At 50.4% G+C, this 17436-nt stretch overlaps 1 protein-coding gene across 1 annotated transcript; it reads right to left on the bottom strand.

Moving 5' to 3' along the window:
* Nucleotides 1-5409: 5409 nt before the first annotated feature.
* GSC (goosecoid homeobox) lies at nucleotides 5410-7446 on the bottom strand. Its single transcript, XM_061394158.1, has 3 exons — nucleotides 6896-7446; nucleotides 6161-6420; nucleotides 5410-5846 (listed from the first exon to the last, which is right to left on the bottom strand). The coding sequence occupies exons 1-3, from the start codon at nucleotides 7251-7253 to the stop codon at nucleotides 5691-5693; spliced, it is 774 nt and encodes a 257-aa protein (XP_061250142.1). The 5' UTR covers nucleotides 7254-7446; the 3' UTR covers nucleotides 5410-5690.
* Between the last annotated feature and the right edge of the window lie 9990 nt (nucleotides 7447-17436).

Consider the following 17436-nt stretch of genomic DNA (forward strand, 5'->3'; position numbering starts at 1 on the left):
ATTCAGACTACGCTGGCCCCAGGGCTATTTCTGCAGCCAGCTCCTACCTGGCTGGGACAGGCCCTCCCAAGACCACAAGCTGCCCCTCCCAGGAAGGATGCCTGGGGCAGCCTGTTCATCCTCTGGGCAGCCCTGCAGCCTCATGGGACTGCTGCCACTGTGTGGTAGGCGGCCTGTGGACATTGCACCCGCCGACACCACACCTACGACACATCGTATTCCTCACTGCAGGCTGCTGGAAAATACGGGACTTTTCTCCAAAAATTTCTTACTTTTTAGATATTTCTGTGCCCTCCTCCCAACTCTAAACCAGCTCCCTTGTGTTAGTTCTGAGTTGGGGGGTGGGGGCCATGGCAATTGCCAAGAGAGCATGCTCAGCCTCCCCCAGGTCCACAAGGAAAAGGTGTCTTCTTAACCCATGCGGGCCCCTTCCGGGGTCAGTCCCGCTCATCATGCAGCCAGGCCAAGGCCTCTCCTGGGCTCAGCATCATACTGCTAGTAAACCAGTGAGGAAATGATACGGACACATTAAAACTATCCATCCCGGCTAACATTATCTCACTAACTACAGCTTCCATAAATCAGCTCAGCTTAAGGGAGCGTGTGCAAACCCCCAGCTAAATGAAGTTCATCCGATTGAACCCAGCCGCTTGATCTGGTCAGCAGACTCAGGAGGATCTCAAAATTAGGAAAACAGAAAGTGTAAGCGGAGCGAATGCCTAAGGGGAGGAGGGGGGGAGAGGAATTCTTAAGATCTCTCTTCATTGATGCTTCCCAGGGCTGGACACTTGAGAACAAATGAGGGCTCCTGGAATCCAAAAATTATAGAGCCACTTGAAAATACCACAACATGCCATAATTCATCCTGTTTGTTCTGTGGGTCATTTGGACGGTAAAGACAATGGCTTTTTATGTTACCCAGATTTAAAACCGTGACAGAGGTCTTCCGTGTTGTCACGTGACTCAGAGGATGGACTTCGGGGATACCCCAGGTCCCTCCCCACCGCCCCCCCCAGCAAGTGAGAAACCCCCACAGCCAAAAGATCCAGCTGGATCCATTTCCCCCAGAATTCTCAAGGAGCTTTGCACCGGTTGCTGTGTTTGGTTTTCGTTTTTCTTTTGAAAAACTTCAAGGTCATTTCACAAAACTTGGAAATTGAATCCACTCCCAATACGCCCCTTCTCCGCTGTCAGTCGCCTTGTCCTAAAGCTCTTGGGCAGAATGTAACCTATTATACCTTATCAGACACTTCCTTGTCTTAAATCCAGGGCAATCACATTTAATTTCATTAGAATTTGTGTCCTGTGGTCACGCATAAACTCCTAAAACTCCTAAACCAGCAACAATTAAAAACAAGGTGCATTCCTGAATTTCTAATTCCAATCTACTTAGGTGGTTTTTCAAAACACACAATAATAAATGTGTCAGACACTCTGCTGGGTTCTTGCATTATCTCTAATCCTCTACCAGAGCCCCCTTTGCAGGTGAGGAAGGAACCTGTCCCAGGTCACTTGGTGAACCCACAGCCCCATCCACTTGGAGGCTTGGCCCAGTGTGACTCAAGAGTCAGCCACCCAGCTGTCCACTCGCCACTTCTTGTTGCTCTGGGCTGGAATTCCATCTTCATACAGGTGAAAGCTAGCATCTGTTTCACTTAAAGCACCGACTAATTGGATGTGCACTGAACAAAAGAGAGTTCATTTGGGGGGCCTGAGGTGACAGATTCAGGGGATCTTTGGGTGGGGGGCTTGAATTACTTTACTGAAAACCTTGTAAAATTCAGAAAGAGCGTTCCCTATCACTCCCACCTCTCAGTCCTCGTTTTCTGCCATACGCCGAGAAATGAAAGAGGAATCTGCCAACTTGGATCTCATACATACCCATTAAAATGACATCCTTTATACTAGACACAGCATGTGAACTCAAAGTTCCAAAGTCAGAAAAAATGCAAACTTGATTGAAGAACTGTCATTGAGATATACTCTCCGTGGGTATGCTTTGCAAGGCAATTGTTTGAGCCCTTCCCCCTCCCCCACCCCACAGCTAAGCTGACCGGACCCTCCCTGAAACACAGGCAGAATTTAAGAATCCTCACGCCTTCCCCTTCCCACTCCACGGTCTCTGACTGGTCAGTGTCTTACAGCCAAGATCCTCTTTGGCCCAAGTGACTTGGGGTACCTGGAAGTCATCACCCCATATCTTGCCACTAATCCCAAGAGGTGTGGGAGAGGTCTGCTCAGGTCTGTTCTGCCCTTTACTAAGCGTCCAGGAAAAGGCATTTAGTCTCTTTGAACCTCCATTTCCCATCTGCAAAATGGGCTGTGACTCCCACCTACTGAGGGCCTGAGAGGTGTGTAGAAGAGCGTGACAGTGGAAAGCGCCAGACCTATGTGAGGGGTTCTAAATGGCTGTCATTGTTCTTTGCAAGAGGCTGTCTGGCACTTTGCAGTAGATTAATTCCTGTGTCCCCTGGGGGCAACTGCTTTCGCTTAAATGCAGCTTCTCGCCAAAAGGAATAGCCCAGGTTCTCTGAGGCAGCCTGATTTATGGAAAGGAGCTCTGGCCCTTGCTGGTAGCAGTTCTTACCCTGGCCTTTTGTGCCTCAATTTGCTCAATTGTGAAATGGGGAGACCACCTTCGACTGAAGATGTGCTGTGTGGACGGGGAACCCCTTTGGCATCACCCGGTTTGCCTCCTGCCCACCTCAGTACACACACACCACTTTTCTAATACAGGGATCTGAATTCCCACCCAAGACAATGACAAGGTCCAAAGACAGCTCTGAAGGCCTTCCACTCTGAGACATCACGTGGCCCTCCCTGACCCGACAGCAGGCTAAGACAAAGGTCTGAGGCCCACCACTGCCCAGGGAATGCAGGAGCTGGCAGGACTGTTATTAGACCATCCTGACATTTGCCTCTTCGTTCCAGATATGTGTTGTTTATTTCCTGAGCTGGGCCAGTACTAAAGTGCTTTGCAGGGTCCTCTTGCATGAAGACCTGGACATGTAGCTCCCTCTTGCCATCCTGGCCCTGCCCCGGCCAAGCTAGGAGCAGCTCTCTGGCTCCCCACCCTGCCCCCTCCTTGCACACCCCACTAGCTGTGGCTTTTCGCCAAGTGCTCCTGGGGGAGGTGTATCTGAGAACTTACGCCTCCCTCCAACCGTCTCTTGTTACTTGTTGTGAACACTTTGCCAGACTAGACAAATACAATTTTTTTTTTAATGAAAAGATCCCATTTATAAGGAGGCCGAGGACAAGTCATGGAAAAAGACAGACGGGCGATTATAGGGTTCTGGAGATGTCAGATTTCTCAGGGTGGAATGATGTTGCCTGTTTCTGCTGTGTTTCGAAGTGTTGTAGACTAACGGAGTATTGGAGGAAGGGTGGAAGGCAGGGCTCATCCCTCTCCAAATAGGGCAGGGAACAGCATCTGGGAACAGCAACTAGGAACAGTGAAGGGCTTCTGCACAGGCAGGGCGCTCCCCCTGGGAGTCTGATGTCTAAGGAGGAGGTGCAATAATGGCCACTGCAGGATTCATTTGAAGTGAATGGGACAGCCTGAGTATTTCTCACCACAACTGGTATTAGTGGGAACATTTACAATTATAGTTGTATAATTGTAAATGTACAATTTACAATTGTACATTGAGCAAAGAGACAGTTATCCCCCCACACACCCCTGTTTATTTCTTATAAGCTGAATGTTGTTAAAAGTAGATAACTTTTCTGAACCTTAACTTCCTCCTCTGTAAAATGGTGAAAACATTTCCCATCTCAGAATACTTGGAAGGTAAAATGAGACAATGTACATAAATTTTGAAGTGCTAGACACTATGTCATAATCACATTTTTTTAAAAAAGTAGCTGGGAAAGCTGTCCCTGTGATTTAATTAGATAGTGGCCAATGTCCACACACACACACACTCACACACCCCAGTAAGCAGGTGCCATTGCTGTGCCCATTTCACAGTCATGGAAGGTGAGGTGCAGAGGGGTTCATCATTTGCCCAAAGTCACAAATAATAGTCTGGTGAAAAACCAAGGCAATCTTCCCCCTTGAGGCAGACCTGGTCTCCATATTGTTCCCTGCCCCACCCCCTTTCATGGTAGGGGATTCTCTCTATTTGAAAGGTGATGCTTGGGAGCCCATATATCCTAAGTGCTTTCACCTGCTCCAGGAGTCACTTCTGCCTTTTAAACCCTCCCCCAAAAAGCTGGGGAAAACTACTGCTTCTTGTAAAAAAAAAAAAGAAAAGAAAAATTGTAACTCTTACACGTGCTGTGCTCCCAGCCAGGATGCACAGCCTCCCGGTGAAGGGACCTTGTTGGAGGCCTCCCAGGAGAAGGGACAAGCTCACCTCCTGGGCAGCAGGCAAACGCTCTGAACCTTAGCTTCCTTTCCTATAAAAGGCATTTAGCTCAAAACCAATAAAGTTTAACACGTTAAAAGCTATTCCTGCTGGCCCTCGGCCTCCACTCCATCCTTCCCATGTTCTGGAGAGCCATACAGAAGGCAGGCTCTCATCTTCATCCCTAGCGCCTCCCTGGTACCAGCAAGCTTCTCTAGGCCTTCCCAAGCTGCTGACCAGCGCCGGCTCCAGCCGCTCGCGGGCTTTTCCATTTCTGGCCCCATCGGGAGTAGACCCAAGACAGCCGGCAGAGAAAGTCAGAGGCTCATCTTGAGCCCAGGAGTCTGTGACCAACTGAGGCTAGGAGCACAGAGTCATCCCAAACTCCCATTGAGAAGCGCGAAGGGCCGCGCGGCGGAGGTCCCCACTGAGCTCTGGGGCGCACAGCTCCCAGCCTCCCGGCAGGGTTGTGAGACAAAAACACTTAACAGGGAGGAAGGGAGCCGCGAGAGCGACCAGGAAAGATCCAGGAAAGTTTCTCGGGAGAGGGCGTGCCTAATTCCATGGGGACCCGCCGCCTTACTTGTGGGGATTTCTGGGGAGCTCCAGGGCTGGTTGAAAGGGCTAAGCGAGTTCTGGAGACGCTCCTGGGATCCCTCAGCTAGAGAGGATCCTTCTTATCGGCTACCCTATCTATCGGCAGCGAGGAGAGAGAAGGTCCTGACTATCCCCGAGGGCGAGGAGAACAGGACCCCAGGCTGCTTCCTCTCCAAGACAACACCTCCCCTAGGCAGCCGGCAATGCCCCTCTCTACCCTGCCTGGAAACCTCCGCAGGAAGTGTAAACCAGGACACCTGGTCCTGCGACCATCGTACCCAGACTTTTTGTTTTTCTCTCTTTTGTCTTTTTCCCTTTTTTTTTTTTTTTTTGGAGGCAGATCAGAACTGTCCAATAATTTTCCTTTGGAAGCTACCGACTAACTAAATTTTTGTGTGTGTGTGTGGGGGGGGGGGGGCCTCGGATGGTGCTGGCGGTGGGGTAGGAAATACAGAATGCGGCCCGTCTACATCGCCGTCACTTTATTGTACTGTCACCGTTAATTTAACTATAAATACTACGGTGGGGAGCGAGTCGCCGGCGGCCTTGGACTTCGGGGCTGCAAGCCCCGGGGCGGCCCGACCCCAGGCGCCCACCCTTCGGACGGTACACTATTTACAGTTCCTCTTCCTCGACCCCCACCCCCCTCCTCCCGCAAGGCAGCGCGTGTGCAAGAAAGTAGCATCGTCTGGTGTGCAAGTCCTTCGAGTTTAGGCAAGGGCCACGGCCGGCCCGCGGCCGTCAGCTGTCCGAGTCCAAATCGCTTTTACCTTCCTCTTCCCTCTTCTCGGGCGACGCCTTCGACGACGTCTTGTTCCACTTCTCAGCGTTTTCGGACTCCTCCGAAGAGGACCGCTTCTGCCGCCTCCATTTGGCGCGGCGGTTTTTAAACCAGACCTGTTGCGCCAGGGAGAACAAAACAACGGTGAGGATCAAAGCCGTGCCCCCGCCCCCCGCCAGGCCCGGGCACCCCCCGGGCTCGCCCAAGGAACCGGGGGGACCCGGAGCGCACACCATCAGAAGGGGGCCGGTTCCCGCTTCCGTATTTTCACTCGACTTCCTGGGCCTAAAACGCCTTCCCGCAGCCTCCGGGCCGCCCCGGGGATGTTTCCAAAGAGCCGGGAGACCCAGGGAGAGCCGAGCATACCCGGCTGGAGGAGGGGAGCTTATTTCGCTGGAGAGGGCGCGCCCCGGCGGGGTCCTGAGCCTACCTCCACCTTCTCCTCGCGGAGATGCACCTTCCGGGCCAGCTGCTCGCGGGTGCCCACGTCTGGGTACTTGGTCTCCTGGAAGAGGTTCTCCAGCGCTTCGAGCTGCTCGTCAGTGAAGATGGTACGGTGCCGCCGCTTCCGCCGGCAGTGCAGCTGGTTGAGGAGCTGCAGCTCGGTGCGCGACAGAGTGCCCACGTTCATGTAGGGCATCATCTGGTGCGGCACCGCGGACACCAGCACGGAGCCGGGGCCCTCGTAGCCTACGGCAGAGGGAGGCGTCCGGGGTCAGCCGCCTTCCTTGCCGCCGCCGCGCGCGCGCGCGCACACGCCCGCCCCGCCGGCGACCCACTTGGATTTAAAAACGTCTGCCAGCGGGTGCAGGGAACCGTGGGGTGCGCAGAAAGCAGGGTGCAAGGAACGCGGCGGGGGGGGGGGTGCGTACCGTGCTACCGCGTCCACTCGCACACTCCCAACGCGGGTTAGGGGAATCCTAAACGCCCAGCCTCCCCCACGCACGCACGGTTACACTTTCTGCTAACTCTCGCCTAAAGTGTGCAGCAAGTGTGCAACCCCCTGCGCCCGATCCACCCAAAGACGGGGCTTTGGGGCAGGTTTGCAAGAGGAGAAAAGTCGGTGGCAAGTGAGAGAATCAAACGCCGCCGCCCACCCGCGTCCCGGGGCGCCGAGGAGCGCGGAGGGCCGGCGAGGCCGAGGCCGGCGCAGGCGCGACCCTACCTGGGGGCGTCGGGACGCAGGAGCACTGCTGGGCGCCAAGCGGCGGCACGGCCCCGCAGCAGGCCGGGCCCACGGGGGCCGCCTGCACGTGCAGCTGCCCGTAGAAGTAGTTGCTGTAGCCCAGGCGCGAGCCGCCGACCGCGGCCGGGAGGCCTGCGCCGCCCGGGGCCACGGGGCGCGGGTAGAAGGCGCCATAGTCCGAGGAGGCGCCGCCACCGGCGCCGCCGTAGAGCGAGTCCCCGTGCAGGGCCGGGAAGACGACGGGAGTCGCGGCGCTGGGCGCCACGGGCAGCACCGAGTCCTTGCAGCGCGGCCGGGCGGCCAGGATGTTGTCGATGCTGAACATGCTGGCGGGCATCCCCGAGCCCCGCGCCGGGACCGGGGGGCGGCTGGGACGCGCCGAGGAAAAAAGCCTCCAAGTGAGGCGGGGGGGGGTGGGGGTGGGGGGGGTCCCCGCTCCTCCCGTGGAGGACTAAACCGAAAGAGAGCGCCGGCTAGCGCGCAGCCCCGCGCCCCTCCCCGCCCCCTGCGTTCGTCGCCCTCCTCCCGCCCGCCCGCCCCTCGCTTCAGCGTTCGCCGAACTCGACCCGCGGGTAGGACGGAGCTTAGACCAGCTGAACCTCTTGTTGGTTTTATACTGAGTCGACGTCATCCTGGATTTAGTTCCTGGTAATATGCAGATGACAAACAGAACCAGATTTGGCCCTTTCTGTTCCTTTGGGTGGGTGGGGGTGGGGTGGGGGGCTTGAAGAAAGGGGGAGGGGAAGAGGTGCCAAGGAAAGGGGGCTACGGGGACCTGAAAAAAGATTGTGGATTGCGAATTAATGAAATTAACCTAATCTTTTCCATTCAGCCGTCCCGCCGCGGGCCGGCGGAGCTGGGCTGGCGTCCTAATTGCGCCGGTTAATCTCATTAATTCCGCCGTAGGGCCGCAGTTAACAACTCCCTCCTCGACCTCTCCGCCCCCCACCTTTTCCCCTCAGTTTGGGGGTCCTCTTATTGGGTGCGATTTCCTCTGCATGAAACTCAAATTCATTGTGGCTAGTTTTACTTTGAGGCTACTTTTTCCTTTTGGAATTGGTTTTGTTTTAGAAAATGTGAGGCTGTGGCCTCAATCAAGCAAGATTGAAATTCCGCTCTTGGCTTCGGCCCCCGTGCACTGACCGCCTAACTTCACCTCTGGTTTTTATCTTGACATTCTTTCCCGAATGGAACTGGTTAAGCCCTCCCCTCAAAAAGAAAGAAAAAAAAAAAAAAAAAACCCTCGTTTTCGCAAGCGCCAAAATTTGTAACGACAAAACGACGAAAGAAGTGCACCGTGATTCTTAATTATTTGTGTGTGTATATATATATACATACACATATATGCTTTTTTTTTTCTTTGTAGTCACTTTGGGTCTGAAAGCTAGCATAGCATAGTAGTCCTTAGGCCCTTACACAGCGGAGACCCAAATTCATCCACTAGTTTAAAATTCGCCACCCAGAACAGCAATCAGAAGCGATGCTTCCAACTGCTTCCTGCGTGGGTGTCAATAGGTTTTGTGGTTTTGTGTGTGTGTGCTTTTTTTTTTTTTTTCGGAAGTAGAGTGTCTTCTTTCTTAACTGTTTTTGTTTTCAACGCAAAATCCCCAAAATGGGACTTTAGGATTCTCTGTCCCCTTTCCCAGCAAATGAATCGCAGTTTCCCCTTTTGACTTGCTGGCTCTCTGACTGAGACAGATCCCCCCACCCCCCAGCTGTCCTTCCCCCGCCAGGCCCAAGCTGGGCTCCCTGGGCCCCGGTGGCCTGACCGAAGCTGGGCTCTGCTCGCGGCAGGCGGCCACCGTGATTTGCAGGCTCCTCGGCGCGTCACGGCCCCGTCAGCCGGAGCTGCTGGAGGCGCGTCCGGTCCACGACAGAGCGCGGGCGGCCGAGCGCCCTGCGAAAAGGTAGGAGACGGTGCGCACCGCTTGAAAGCGGCACCCGAGGGCCTTGACACCGGCGCAAGGCAGAGCCTTACTTTCTGGGCCCTTTGCGCAGGCAACTCCGGCCACTCCAGGGAAAGGAGTAGTGCCCGGCCCGGGCGAGACTGCCTAGCGCGGGGTACCCGGGCACTTCGGGCTTTCCGAAGGAAGGTCGACTTTAACTCACGCCCGTTTTTCTCTATTTCTTACTGCCTAATTAACCTGGGGCCCCAGCAAGGGTGTCTGAAGTCGCCGCCATAAGGCTAAGTATGTGGCCTGCCTCCTTGGCGGCTCTGGGGCAGAGGGGAAAAGGGTACTCGACAATTGCTGTTTTCGGGTCAGAGGACAGCTTGCGCGGAGGTTTGGTGCGGCCCGCGTGCAGAACTCTGGAGGCGCGCGGCGCTGATCCGCAGAAGCTGGGCGGCGACGCTTCTCCTCCTAGGCCTCCCCGGGTGGACCTTGGCGCCCTCATGCCCATCCGCTCACCCACTCATGCCTTGAGAAATGTGCTTCTTTGAGCGCTGAGCCAATTTAGAAGTGGTTGTAGGAGGAGATTAGGGTAGGACAGAGATGGGTGTCAATTTGGGGAGGCGCTGGATTCTTTTTTTTTTTTTTTTTGACACAATAAACTCTGCTCTCAGGAAAGAGTGTGGGACCCTTCCCTCCCTTCAGAGAGGTCAAGTCTAGGGAAAGAAGTAAAGAAGTACATCATGTCTTCCTCTTGTACTAACTAGTGATGGAGGCTTTATTTTTATTTTATTTTTTTCGTTCGTAAAGACTTAAAAATCATCAGGTAGATTCCAGGCACATATATTCCCAGTCAGCCTTTTCCGAGTTTAATTTTAGGCAAATGATGGAACACAGCTAGATGTTGCAACTTCAGCAGGTATTGTGGGTGCCTTCGTGTTCGTGGCTAGGCGCCCGTGGCGGTGCGCACGCGTGCGTGCATGCGTGGATCTTTTACTACCTTTGATGAACCAGGCATGGGCCGCAGCACAGTGGGAAAGCGGGGCATATTCCTTGTGGGTTTCTGCAAAGGTGCTGAGACCAGCACCACGCGGAGACTTCAGTGGCAGATCTCAGAGTGCCTCCGAATTTTTAAATAAGGCAACCTCCCCGCTTACTGGCAACACATAGCATGGTCTTGCCTCCTTCTGCTGGATACAGAGTTCTCTTTAATAATCAGATTTAGCAAACCCCTAAGCTTCGCCCCTTGCTTTTCTGTAGCCTTCCCACTGTGCCATCCGCTTCCTGGAAGAAGAGCGTGGTAAGAGCAAGTGAGTCTGGAGCTTCCGAGTTCTAGACCGTACATTGCCACCTTGCAATTCAACCCTCCTTCTCCAGGCCTCAGGGTTTGTTTTTTTTTTTAAGTTTTTGAGCCAATGGCAACATTCATTGGGTCCCTTACGACCTGAACGTTTAACGAGGCTGGGCAATTGCCCCCGCTTGCCAAGGAGCCTGGGGTGGAATTAGGAGTTTTTTAGTACTTTTCACTGGGACAAAGGAGTGTGCTGTCCCTGCCCCCACCCGAGGGCAGGGTGTCTGTAGGAGCTGGGTCTTAGATGAGGAAATGCAAGTGCGAAAGCTCTGTCCTGCAGTGCGTGATGGCTTTACTGTGAGAAGTCACAGGGACTCCAGGGTCACTCCGCTCCAGTTATGCAGCGGGCTTTCGGGGAGCTCACCCCATGGGACGGGGCCTCTTCCTCCAGCTTTCCGCTCAATCCCAAGACGCTCCACTGAGTCGGTAGGGAGGCGAGAGCCGAGGGAGGCAGTCAGGGGCGCTGCGCCCGCGCTGCTCCTCCTTTGCGGGCTGAAACCCACAAGTGTCCACAACGCGCACTAAACCATCAGTAGGCTCCTGTTGACCGGTGCAATTGGAATAACAAATGCGACGCACGCAAATTGCCCGCCTCGTGTTGCTAAGCGATTGTTTGTCGCCCTGCAAGCACCGCTCAGCATGGGAGGACCGGGAGCGTCTGGAGGCGGCCGGCCAGAGCTTAGGTCGGAAATGCAGTAAACACGCTCCTGATTTTCTCTATTATCACCCAAACACGATTTCACACAAAGCAATCACCATACAGAAGTCTATGAAGATGTGTTTGTTGAAGAGTCAGTCGCCCTGGTAATAGCCTTCATTTTTAAAATATTGAAGACTAGATCAGCTGATTCCACATGGGTAAGGTGTATTTGCGGTTCAACATCTCTCAAGATGCATTTGCACTGTGGTCATCGTTAGATTGATTCACAGAGTGTGGATTAAATTGCTTCTCTGATTTAAAACCGAGTGCCCAAGTTTGGAATGTGCATCTGGGTATCTCCTCCTGCCCAAAGATATTTTCATCATGGGGAAAACTGTTGTCCCACTACACACACACACGCACGATTATAAAAAGAAAAACGCGTTTGTGGTCCCCAACTTCTTACGGTTCGGTTCCAGGAACTTTTCTTATTTCTTTCAGTCTCTTGCCCGGTCACAGAGCAGAGTTCACAATTGGATGCGTTTAAGTAGGCTTTTTCGTGGCATGTGCAAAAAGCTGGCGTGTCCTTTTCAAAAGCATGTAGCCCCCTCGCAGGGCGAATTAGCCGAGTCTGAAGAATTAGGCACAACGGGCAGATGCGGCTGCCGCCTTGGGCGCAGAGTAGAGACCCGCGCAGTCTGCACAGAGCTTGTCAGTTTTATTGTTTACATTTAGACTTAAAGAAAAAAAATCCAGAGTCTCGAAATTAGTGCTCAAAACCAGCTCCATTACCCTGCGGCTCCCTGGAGGACACCTTCCGGAGCCCCAGGGGATTTTCCGTATGAGATTGGGTGGATGGAGTTGAACACGAAGGCAAATGCCACCCGGCTAAGAAGCAGCAGCGCTTAGGAGGGCTGGGACTCTGACTTTCAGTCGGATTTAGGAACGCTTACTAGCTGAATTTTGATAGAGGTTTTGGAACATTCCATATAAACCCCCCTAGCCCCTGAGGATGAAATTATCAAGGTGTTAGGAAAACTCGTAACATTGGGGGAGAAGAAGAGGGTATCGAAAAGTAACGCGTTCCCAAGGCATCAGGGAAAAAAAAAAGTTCCAGTTTTCCAGGGTTGGTTACAGAAATTCTCTTTCAGGCGAGCTATTTACCAAAGTTTGTTTCAAAGTGACTGCACCGTTGCTTTTGCAAATCACAGAATGCAAATGATGATAATTTGTTCTCAGTGGAACTTTCTCTTGAAATGATTAGCAAAGTCAGTCATTTGAAAATTAGAGCGATTGCACAGACGGTTTTCGAAGCCCCGCGCTAACCGATATCAGCTTCTAAAGTTTTCATTCATGTAAACCTCATTAATGAGGATCTTTTATTTAAACGTCAAGGGGATTTGAAATTTAGAGTAAATTATGAAGCTTGTATGTCTAGCCAAGTCATGGGTCAAATGCATTTGTGAAAAACTGCTAAAAGAGCATATGGTTTTGAATTTTTCTACAATGACTAGTGTTTAAATAAATTGCTTGTACTGCTTAACTTCATGTGTAATTTTGACAGAAATTGGCCTATAGCCTTTTGATATGTAAACATTTCAGCCTTTTATGCGGTATAAAAAAGACACTTGCTTTTTAGGATCAGTTCAGGCAGTCACCCTGTAATTCAGAAAGCTGGCACCTACCATTACATTCTTGCTAGATTTCAACTTTCAAGTGGCAGCCTCGGGGAGAAAAAAAAGGAAGGAAAGAAAAAAAAACGAAAAAGGATATTTCAAAAGCAATGTCCATTTGGGATTAAAAGCTGCAAATGAGGTGAGAACGTGCCACTTACTATCTGAGAGAAATGGATAAACCATAGTTATTAAAGAACATTTTCTGTCATCTTTCTTTAAGCCAGCCTGGCTGAGGGGACACTTAAGTAGAGCTGGGACTGACTGGCATGTTATTAAATGCTTGTCTTAGTCCAACACACAAATAGGTGTTAAAAATCTAGGTATCACTTCAGGATGCTACCAGGAAAATGACTTCATGTCACAGAAGCCATTAAGATGCAAAAAAAAAAAAAAAAAAAATCACTCAGTCTTGGTAGAGAATCAGCCTTGGGCACAAAATCGCTGGACATGAATGACAGCACTGGGCCAGCACAGGGGTCTTTCTAAGTGAGGGGCTGTTCGTGGGGGATGCAGAGCTGCTGTAGAGCACTATTTAGAGACTGCCCTGGGCTGCCAGGGTACCTGAAACACCTTTAAGTCTGCATACACTCATTTGTTGCTAGTATATCGACTCCTATAAATAAGCATTGGAATGTGGATTGGAGGGTGGGTTACCCAAGTGCTAGACGGGGTCTACACATTGACTTCCAGATCGCTGTGGCAGGGCAAATGCTACTCTTTTCCCCTCTGTGCTAAGGGCCCTGCCCGTATTTATCCTACAAGTCGGCTTTGTCATGTACAGACTTTCTGAGAGACATCGCCCTTTTTGTGAATGTGAAGTTTTGGAGGAATTGCAGAACAGGAGGCTATGGGAGTGTTTGGTTTGTATACATTTGAGCCTTAGAGCAAACTGAGATTCTCTTTATAAAGCTTGTGCCAGGGAGAAATGCAATTAAGAAAAAAGACCTGCCGAGAGAAAGAGAGAGAGGAGGAGGAGGTGTTTTATTTACATTTTTTAATGCATTCCAACACATCAAATTGTGGTCAGCAAACCGGAAAGGAAAGGACATATTTCATGCCATAAAGAAGGCACCAAGTGAATTTTTTTTGTTTGCTTTTTCTCCTAAGAAGACTACACTCCTGCCTAGCCTTTCTGTCCATTTTGAAATGAATATGGGTATAATTTTTTTCGTTTGCTATAGTTTTGAGGATTTTTTTTTTAAATAATTGATTTGCTAATAAAATAGTTCTGTACCATTTAGCTACTTAACTTTGAGAAACTTACCCCCAAAGTGTGTTTGTGATCAAAGTTAGCTAGTCAAGATCTGTATTTTGGGTAAAAGAAGGACACAGTATTTAACAGATAATTTGGGAAATTGAGGGGGCCTTTTTTTTTTTTTAAGACTCATAAAATAAACTGAAAATTATAGGAAAAAATAGCCATGCCTGGGTAGTCACATTATATGTATTCAACTATGAATCTACTAATCTAGAAAGGTTAGTAGCAGTGGAAATGTGTATAATATGGAACTTTGTTATTGTATTCATCTTTTTAAAAAGAATTTGATAAAATAATCATTTGATGGTACATCATCAAGATCTGGATGAAATTTTTACGAGATATCAATGTTGATTCTTTTAAAACCTCAGAGTGAGGAAACAAACACATTCCCAGATGTGTCTTGTCCTGCAAAGTAGCCACTGGAGGAGACTTCAACTTGCTCTAGTTTCACTGTTGATCTGTGGTTTTGAATAGTTTTCTGAACTCCTAGAAGGGCACTGAAGCAGCCAGACTCCCTTGCCTACTGGTCATATGCAGCAACCAAGATTTCTGAAGCCTAAACTGTCAGGTAGAGTAATGGGAAATAGAAACAAACAAACCAAAAAAGCCATGTTCAGAGGTCACAGGCCATGCCACTTGTCCGATCCCACCATCTGAAGGATCTGATGCTGTGACTCAACTACCTATAGCCTGGCTTCGCCTTGGACAGAGGAGGCTGAGCCCTTATCAGCCTGAGTAATTCAGTTCTTCTCTGCTTACCCCTGATGGGATAAAGGGGGAGAATTCTCAGGAAGAGCTGCAATTTTCAATTTGTTTGACTTGTGTTGGGGCTTTCATTGTCTTTTCTTAGCCAAGAGATGAGGGATTTTGAAATCTACTACCTTCTTCACATACTCACATTTGCATGCTCCTCCTCCCCCCAGTCTTTATTCATTCTGTATACTTGATCATTTCTGGGCCAGTATCAGCTCCTTGGTCATCTCCTTTCTGGAGTTTATGTGTGTTTTCCTGTTTGGGGTATCTACCTGCAGCCAGGGACAAAAACTGCAGGATTCTTGATCCATGCTGAGGATTTGGTTTCACTTAGTAGTAAAATTCTTTCTGCAGACTAGAAGGTCTTGGGTTTAAAATTGCAGGAGCCCATCTCCCATGTCATTGGGTTGTTTGTAATTTATGTATTATGGGGGGTGGGGTGGAAGTAGTCTGTTCGTAGTAATGATAGCTCGGAGAATTCTGTATATGAGCCAAATGTAGGACAGTTGAGCTGAAAAGACCCTCTCTTGTCTACATGATACCCCACAGGGTATTTTGGTTTTGTTTTTTTTTTTTTTAATAGGTCCCCGAAGAACATTTTGTTCCCCTTTCAGACGGTTTGGAGATACAGTCATTTTTGGTTCCAGCCGGTAGGTCAGCACAACATTCGCAAGTGAAATGGTGACAGCCAAACACGTTCATGTCCAACTAATGACAACACTTTCTCTGAAACTCTAGAATTCTGGAATTATTTGGATCTTAAAGTATCTCCAGTTGACTTTAAGACGGCAACATAAGTTTTTGATAATACTATCCACATTCTGATTTAAGCCGTGGCCATTCTTTCTTTCTTTTTTTCCCCAAAACCCTCAGAAAGTAGCTTTCCAAGTTAAACGAGACCAGGGTGATCCAGTGAATGTTTGACTTCAAATAATTTTTAAAATAACTTGTTCACTGTTCAAGTGCTTCAGTAAAAGAGCGGCAGTGGAGTAAAGTTGCTTTGAAAAGCAACTCTGCCTGGCAGAGGAATTCCAGCACTTCTGCCGAGAGATGGATATTGAATATGTGTGGCGAATGCCCCCACTCTGTATTACGGGGAAGTTCCTTATTGAATATTTCTCGCTCGCAAAGCTGGAGTCACTGTGAAACCTCACTCCTCGGATCTCTGTCAGGGCTGAACTAGCCTCCCGACCTAGTAACAAATTGCCTTTTTATGGGTTCATGTTCGAACTGAGACCAAACATCTGCATTCCGAGGCATCAAGCCGTAGAGCCTAGTATGAGGGCCAGCCGTGACCATACTAATCCGGTTGTTCTAGAAAATGGAGCAAATGGTCCTGGCACAAAATTCTGAAAGTCTTTTCCCAAAGCAAGGGTGAAGAAAGAGACTATATCCATCAGGTGATGGTCACTACCATCCTGGAAGGCGAGCCCTGTTACCATCTCTCATTACAGGTAGGTCACCCAGGTCAGGTCAGCTCATTATCTACCCAAGGTCTTCCAGCTGAGGCCTGGATTTGAGGTCTCAGCTCTGTTCAGCTCCCTGGGCTTCCCTGGAGGCTCAGATGGTAAAGTGTGTGCTTTACCCTGCAATGCGGGAGACCCGGGTTCAATCCCTGGGTTGGAAATATCCCCTGGAGAAAGGAAATGGCAACCCACTCCAGTATTCTTGCTTGGAAAACTCTATGGACAGAGGAGCCTGGGAGGCAACAGTCCATGGGGTCGCAAAGAGTTGGACACGACTGAGTGACTTCATTAACTTCACTTCACTGTTTAGCTCTAAAGCCTTCCTTTTGCTCTCAGATTATGCCAGCTCTTATAAAACAGGTGAAAGGCATGGCTCTGTGGCCTGGCCAGCAAGCCCTTTGGCTCCCTGGCACCAAGTCCCCTTCCTGCCTTCCTTCCCATCAGGTCTGTCAGGGCTTGAGCCACGTGGAGGGCTCCTCTCTGTACCACTCCATCTCTGTGCCTTTGCTGGCTCTTTCCCCTCCTCCTACATGGCCTTCCCCTGAAGGCTCTGCACAGCCGCTGGCTTCCCTGTCTGGCCGTGTTAACGTGGCCTCTGCTGGTCTGATGACCTGGAGGTCACTGTTGGGGATTTTCTGTGCAAGTCCTCTTGGAGTCGGAAGTGTCCAACCTGGGGCCACACAGGCAGGATCAGCATCGATTCAGCTCTGTATCTCTCACCAGCTGACCCCAGGCCTTGGTCAGTGGGTGTGCTAAATAGCTCCCTGTTTAAGTAAAGAGTACAGCTTCACCTTGTCACACTCACCCCAGCTCCACTTCCCTGCTTCTCAGTTCAGTTCAATTGGTCAGTCATGTCCGACTGTTTGCCACCCCATGAATCGCAGCATGCCAGGCCTCCCTGTCCATCACCAACTCCTGGAGTTTACCCAAACTCATGTCCATCGAGTCAGTGGTGCCATCCAGCCATCTCATCCTCTGTCATCCCCTTCTCCTCCTGCCCCCAATCCCTCCCAGCATCAGGGTCTTTTCCAATGAGTCAACTCTTCCCATGAGGTGGCCAATGTATTGGAGTTTCAGCTTTAGCATCAGTCCTTCCAAAGAACACCCAGGACTGATTTCCTTTATGATGGACTGGTTGGATCTCCTTGCAGCCCAAGGGACTCTCAAGAGTCTTCTCCAACACCACAGTTCAAAAGCATCAATTCTTCGGCACTCAGCTTTCTTCACAGTCCAACTCTCACATCCATACATGACCACTGGAAAAACCATAGCCTTGACTAGTCAGACCTTTGTTGGCAAAGTAATGTCTCTGCTTTTGAATATGCTATCTAGGTTGGTCATAACTTTCCTTCCAAGGAGTAAGCGTCTTTTATTTCATGGCTGCAGTCACCATCTGCAGTGATTCTGAAGCCCCCCAAAATAAAGTCTGCCACTGTTTCCACTGTTTCCCCATCTATTTGCCATGAAGTGACGGGACCAGATGC

This window comes from Bos javanicus, chromosome 21 (genome assembly GCF_032452875.1).
Source record: "Bos javanicus breed banteng chromosome 21, ARS-OSU_banteng_1.0, whole genome shotgun sequence".
In the NCBI taxonomy this organism is placed as follows: Eukaryota; Metazoa; Chordata; class Mammalia; order Artiodactyla; family Bovidae; genus Bos; species Bos javanicus.

Bases quoted from the DNA above. Each gene is read 5' to 3' on its own strand.
- GSC (XM_061394158.1), bottom strand. From the start codon at position 7,253: ATGCCCGCCAGCATGTTCAGCATCGACAACATCCTGGCCGCCCGGCCG. The intron at 6,421-6,895 runs GTAGGGTCGCGC...CCTCTGCCGTAG, and splicing joins CTGCGTCCCGACGCCCCCAG to GCTACGAGGGCCCCGGCTCC. The intron at 5,847-6,160 runs GTAGGCTCAGGA...CTGGCGCAACAG, and splicing joins TCCGCGAGGAGAAGGTGGAG to GTCTGGTTTAAAAACCGCCG.